Here is a 6,820-nt window from a genome sequence, read left to right as displayed (position 1 = left end):
TTGCATATCCTTTTCTGTGTTAAGCCATTTAAAACTTTAAAATTATCTCAATCGCGCTGAATTTTATACTTCTTGTTTATATAGTATTAACTAAATATGGTACTGCAATGTATTCTAGATAATTTTACAATAATTCTACATACGCCACACATCAAGTATACGTCTGTTGTGAGAACTACAAGATATCAACCCCCAAATGAGCGCCATCTAGAACATATAACCCCGAGTAACATATAGCATTCCAACGAGAAAGTTCCCCAAAGCTTTTTGGGGTGGAACTTGGAAAGAATGGGGCATCAGCTGAAGCTCCACATCTGGGGGCAACTCTGCGCCCCAAAACATATGTCCCGCCAGGCTGCACAAAGCTGCGCTGCTGAGAGAGCGCGGCGAGAGGGAACTTAGTACCGCATCGCTGTTTGTTTGTCCGCTGGCGAAGTGTTTATAACGGTGCTCTCAGTTCGCTCGCGCTCAGGCTCTGGGAACGTTGTGCTCTGGACCGCCGAAGGAGCAGCTCCGCGCTGGGAGTACAGCCAGCCAGTTTATATATATATACATGTACATGTAGATGTACATTTGGCCTGAAGTGGGCAAAAGTGTGACAAACAGAACGGAAAGTTAGCATACTTTTGTGAGTGACGATATGGCCAAATCGGGAGTTCAAGCCCCTCTGTTCAGAAAATCGAATATGTGAAAATCTGAAAATGTGACCCAATTGAAAACGCGAAAAACGGGTCGCAACTACACATAAACTGCACATATTTGTACACACATACATATATGTATGTGCGGGCCAGCATAAGTACATCTGTCAATACAAGAAGGTAATCCCCCAAGTCGATCCAATATACTGGGTGCGGTGAAGTTGTTTAGCAAACACACATAAATTAATAATCAACGCTTTTGGCCCCTCAGGCACAAAAGTATTGGTTATGCGAGAGGGTGTGCAGTGTGCGTGTGTGTGTGTGTGTTTGTTTTACTTCACTGCCAGAGCTGCAAAAAAAGTTCAATCGCTGTTACTTCTGGGAAAACAGCCCGAAACGTTTCGCCTGCTGCCACTGCCAATGCTGCTGCTGCTGCTGCTCTTTTTCGAGGCAGAGGCTGGCACAGCTGATTGTCCAAGGCCCCACACCGAACATGTTGGCTTGTTTGGTTTGAAGCCAAGGACCTGCACTTCCCCAAGCCCAGCCGCCTGCCCACCAACCCCCTCACCGAAAAAACCAGAGTACTCTGGGCCTAGCTTCACGGTTTTACGGCTCTGAAGCACGCACCCAAAAGGGCAGCGCAGCGTGCACACGTAATAATAGAGCCATAATCAAAGGTAACCCGGGACAACGGAGCGTATGCGTGTTCCGCCAGGTCGGTGGCCTGACCAGCAGCTAATTGCTACGACACGCGGAATGCCAAGGATTCAGGGATTGATAGGCCGAATGCTCGACACTTTTTGCACTCAGAGAAACTAGTGCAGGCACTAAGGAACATTCTGGGCTATAGAAAATTTATTTCCATTTCTTCTAAAAATATCTATGGCGAGGATAGTCTTTTATATGTCTTTTATTATGAGGAATAAAAAGCTTGACGTTTATTAACTTTATGTTGTTATAAGTAAAATAACTTCATTTTATTTTTATTTTTATATGTAATTATTCATAAATTACTCATGCTACATTCCGTGCACAACCAAAACTTGCTGTCAAATATAACTATTTTTTATTTTTAGCTGACACTAACAATCATAGCAAACATATTAGAAATTCTGAATTGCATTTACTTTGACCATGAATCAGTTCGCACAAACCGAGTAAAGTGAAAGTGTTTCCCCTCGATTTCGGAATTTCTCCATCTCGGATGGCAATTCAGCTGGCACCATATGCACATATTTGGCGCTCAAATCGAAGCCCCTCCAAGAACTCTCAACCGCCCCAGGCAAAACACCTATTTATGGAGCACAAGTGGTTATCCAAAATACATATGCCGCCCCTTCCATTCCTGCGGAGCAGTTGGGGCCACACTTCGGCACTCAGCAGTCAGCACCAGGAAAACCACAAACAACGTCTGCAGATGGGGCACACTTCAATGTGTTTTCACTCATATCTAGTTTTCCGGTAGCATATTTATTTTCCACTTTAATGGAAAACATATGCCGAGGCATCGCATCAGTTCGTGGAAAACGCACTTGGCCAAGGTATGCCCATGGTTCGCTTCCATTTGGTTGCCTTCTATTACACATCGCCGCTGACTGATTACGCTTAATTGTTGCTAATTGCATGTGTAATTTAATTAAGGCAATTGCACAGTTCACCTTGAACTATCGGCTCATCCATCGATGGGGCCAGTGTGCAAACGTAATTCGATATGCGATGATTGCAATTGCGTTGGTTTCGCCTTACTGCTGTTGTCTGCTCCGTGGCAAAATAAAATGGCAATCGATAAAGGCCACGGAGCCGGCTTCCCGATTTGATTGCATTTGTTTCACCGTCCATTGCCATGGCCACGATTATGTTAAAAGTTCTTCGGAAAGTTCTCAGAAATCGCCTGTTTATTGGGCCAACTTGATTGGCGGCCAGCGGATTTGGTAACAAGGGTAGACATCCCATTATTGCCACAAATCAGGCAACACTTCAACCTTTTCAGACCTTTTAATCTGAATTATACATTCCTAGAAATCAATCAACGCGTCTAAGTTACCGCTTTCAGAAATATTGACAAAGTTCAAAGTTAGTTAATATACTTTGTAGGTAAATTTCTTTTTTATTATAGCACACTAATCTTTAGAGTCGCTGAATTTGATTTTATTTTGGTTCATAATTCATTTCCAAATCCTACAACTTTAAGCACCATTTCCGCTTAAGATCATAAATCATTTCAAGATCCCGCTTCTCTTAATGATTTCAGGAATTATGAAGCTCTCTGACACCATGGCCACGCCAATAGAAGAAAAACTCGATCAGAACCTGAAGGTAACGCAGAGCTACTCCATATTTATTAGTGTGAGACTGTAAAAGATTAAATTACAATTATTTTAGGTGCGAACTGGCATGGTCCATGTGAGCGATGGCAAGAGTAGACCAGAACCCCTACGACTTAATCTGACCATGGAGTTGCTTTCGCTGCAGAAGCTGGAAGTGGTTACCCCAAGTAGCTGTCATCCCAATGGACCACCCATGGAATCTAAGGTATATATTCCTTTCTCCTATAATATTTTGTTTATAAATAAAGGAATGAGTGTTTCAGGAACGCATGGTTCAAATTACGAGGCAAAAACAAGGCGGCCTAGGACTGAGCATAAAAGGCGGAGCCGAGCACAAACTTCCCATTTTGATATCGCGCATCTACAAGGATCAAGCAGCGGACATTACGGGCCAGCTATTTGTGGGCGATGCCATCATCAAGGTCAATGGAGAGTACATCACGGCATGTCCTCACGACGATGCCGTCAACATATTGAGAAACGCCGGAGATATAGTTGTGCTCACGGTTAAACATTATCGCGCAGCCACGCCTTTCCTTCAAAAGCAACGTGAGTAGTGGGTTGGCATGCGGGATAACGCTGTAAATAAGGATTGAATAACCCCCTTCGACATCTCAGTGACCAAGGACACGCCCGACTCTGACAACGATGTCACATGTGCCGAACTGAAGGCTGACGAGGGCTACAAGTCATCCGTCAATAGTGGAACCATCAGTCGCAGTTGCAGTCGCCCCATGTCAATTTGCTCGGAGCCCGAGAAGCGATGGACCGACGTCGTTGCCGGTGAGCCCTTTTTATAAATAGGTTAACCAATTGTTCTTTGACTTTATCTTAAGATAGCAGATCTTTATTCAAAAGCTTGTGTATGGATATCTTAATGAATAGATACGTTTTACTTTGCAGTACCGCTGATGATGGCATATGTGACGAGGTACATTTATGGCACTGACAAACTGCGCCAAAATGCCTTCGAAGTTCGCGGCTTGAATGGCATTTCCACAGGGGTCATACACTGCGACGAACTGGCCATACTTAGTCAGTGGCTGAAATTGATAACAGACAATGTTGTGGGCCTAACGCACCTTCAGGTAAGGGAGTTAAATGCATAAATTTATAAATAAATAAATAATTTGCTTACTTAACAGATGAAGCTATATAATAGAAACTTTGCTGTGGGCGAGCGCATTGAGTACATGGGCTGGGTGAATGAAGGCGTCATAAACAACAATATTTCGTGGCAGAGCTACAAGCCCAGGTTTCTACTGCTCAAGGGCACTGAAGTGATGCTCTTCGAAACGCCACCAGTGAGTTGAAATGTCTAACAATAAATTAAACTTGTCCTTAAATTTTCCCTATCGAATTAATAGTTAAATGTGGCTGGCATTAGCAAGGCTTTGGTGGTCTACAAGGTCTACCAGACCATGTTCCGCATCGTCAAGGAGTCCGAGACCGTGGATAGTCGCCAGCATTGTTTCCTGCTGCAAAGTTCGGGCCATGAACCGCGCTATTTGAGTGTGGAAACTCGACAGGAGCTGTTGAGAATCGAAAACAGCTGGAATGCGGCCATTGTGACCAGTGTCATCAAGCTGGGCGTAAGTAACACTCATATCTTACGAGTATGTATCTATAAGTATGCAATTTTCCCCAGCGCAAGACCTTTGCTGTATCGCACCATGGCAAAAGTGGAGGACTCACGTTGGACTGGCAAGCTGGATTTTCACTAACCGAAGGAGCCGAGTCCGCAACAGTTTGGCAGTATAAATTCTCCCAGCTGCGGGGCTCCAGTGATGATGGCAAGTCGAAGCTGAAGCTGCATTTTCAGGACCACGACAGTCGTGCAATAGAAACCAAGGTAAATTAGTTTACAAATAAGAATATTAAAATTCTATATAATATATCAAATTGAATGTGATGCAGGAACTGGAATGCCAAGTACTGCAAAGTCTGCTGTTCTGCATGCACGCGTTTCTCACAGCGAAAGTGGCATCGGTGGATCCGGCGTTTTTGAGCTCAATCCAGCAGACCTAAATCAAAACAAGAACCAGACAAGAATTCACATGGACTCACACTCAAATGATATATAGAATATTCGTAAAGTGCATAGCAAATAATTCGAATATGAATGTTGGACTAGGTATCGCATACATGATTGTCTGCTTGGTGTTATTATAAACATTGAATGATTGTAATTGGATACTTGGATACTTGAATACTTGAATACTTGAATACTGATATGGGTACATTTATAGCGCTGATAAAACTGAAAGTGAAATCTCTTGGTGCATTACAGTAAATTTTAAGCATACATAAGGCAATTACTTTAGGCATTTTTCCTATTACGTAGACTTGGTACTTACAACAATTGACAACAAATTTATATTGTTTATAATCGATCGTTTCCAAATGTAGCCTTTAAAGTTAAATTACTTGCCCCTTAACCTTACTTACGGATTGTTAAAACCACATAGGTCTGCCGATTCTGAATGTCAGAAACTAATCGCTTTTGCTATGAACCGAATGGATTATATAATGAGTGGCCTTAAAGGCTTTATCCCGTGCTGTATCCTCTAGAAATATATTTCTCCGACGGTTTAACGAAAATTGATCGAATATCGAATATGAAAACCTGGTTTTGTGTGCGCTCTAATGAAAATTTAATTTTCGAAAAAATACGAATGCTTTAAGGTCGGATTAACGGTTATTTTCTACTGAAGTAACAGCTGATGTCATAATAGATAAATATATATATATATATAAATACCTTATAAAATATATATAACATCCACCGAACAAATCTCAATGCACAGACGTAACATGAACTAGATTTTATAACTGTTATACATATAGAGCCAGTTAAGTGATTTCATCAGACACTCACTTAGGTCATTTGTCAATTCAGAAAGTGTCTTTCGGTGGCAAGATCGTATTTGTTGCTAGCATATTGCATTGTACGTATTGATTTTAGGCGTTATTGCACAACTTACACATATACACACATCTACATATTATCAAATTAGTTAGCGAATCATCGACGAGCACAACAGATCTTATATGTACGAGTACACACACAAATAATTATCAAGTTGGCGCATACGCAAAATCCCAAGCAGCATAAACAGAATATCTCTAAATATATGAAAGTATCTATAATCCACATACCAAAGCCGATAACAGAATCAAAAGTATTTACTGTACATACGCTAAGCTGTATTGGGTTAGAGTCCGCTCCTAGCTCCAGAAAGTATATATATACCATATACCACATACCATAGCCGCTAAAATAATATTTGCATACAGTCCACACGACCACACGTCAAACCGAACCTAGATGCACCCTAATCGCAATCCTAACCCAAACCCGACCAACATACGTAATCTGCAAACACCGCAACATGTTATACGAGTACGAGTATCAATTACCAAGGAGTTAGACCTCCCTCATCAAAACTAACCTACATACATACCTACCATACATATATATTTTTAATGCAAAGCTTACATAGTGCTGTATGCAGTACACGACATACAAATATATATATATATATATATATATATGCCACACACATACATATATATGTTCCCCGAACTAAGGATACTACTCAAAAACTGCGATTCTGTAATAAAGTTCAATATTTATCCGGAACTGCGCTACTTGATAAAACTCAAAGATTCAGAAAACCATTTGAGTTGGTTTAGTTGTGATTCCCACTTTACTTTTATGCGTTGCTAATTGAAATTATTGTAAACCAAATAAAACCAAAGCATTCGAATTGGAATAAAATCTGAATATCTAATCAAGAATAACTTCTTTGTTTTCAGGCGAGTATAGTTTGAGTTTTTGCCACCCACAAG

At 41.2% G+C, this 6,820-nt stretch overlaps 1 protein-coding gene across 2 annotated transcripts; it reads left to right on the top strand.

Moving 5' to 3' along the window:
* The first annotated feature begins 462 nt into the window (after window positions 1-462).
* LOC6531392 (gamma-1-syntrophin) lies at window positions 463-6,769 on the top strand. 2 transcript variants are annotated; one of them, XM_015195824.3, is made up of 10 exons: window positions 463-821; window positions 2,893-2,957; window positions 3,024-3,173; window positions 3,232-3,517; window positions 3,587-3,751; window positions 3,872-4,056; window positions 4,114-4,272; window positions 4,336-4,560; window positions 4,617-4,820; window positions 4,886-6,769. In XM_015195824.3, the coding sequence occupies exons 2-10, from the start codon at window positions 2,898-2,900 to the stop codon at window positions 4,994-4,996; spliced, it is 1,545 nt and encodes a 514-aa protein (XP_015051310.1). In that variant the 5' UTR covers window positions 463-821; window positions 2,893-2,897; the 3' UTR covers window positions 4,997-6,769. The 2 variants fall into 2 exon arrangements, with proteins under 2 accessions (XP_015051310.1, XP_002092195.2); XM_002092159.4 differs by lacking the exon at window positions 463-821 and having other exon boundaries at window positions 2,883-2,957.
* Window positions 6,770-6,820: the final 51 nt, after the last annotated feature.

Source organism: Drosophila yakuba, chromosome 2R (genome assembly GCF_016746365.2).
Source record: "Drosophila yakuba strain Tai18E2 chromosome 2R, Prin_Dyak_Tai18E2_2.1, whole genome shotgun sequence".
Classification (NCBI taxonomy): Eukaryota; Metazoa; Arthropoda; class Insecta; order Diptera; family Drosophilidae; genus Drosophila; species Drosophila yakuba.
Note: the sequence above shows the minus strand (reverse complement) of the source record. Positions and strands in the feature narration are given on the sequence as shown.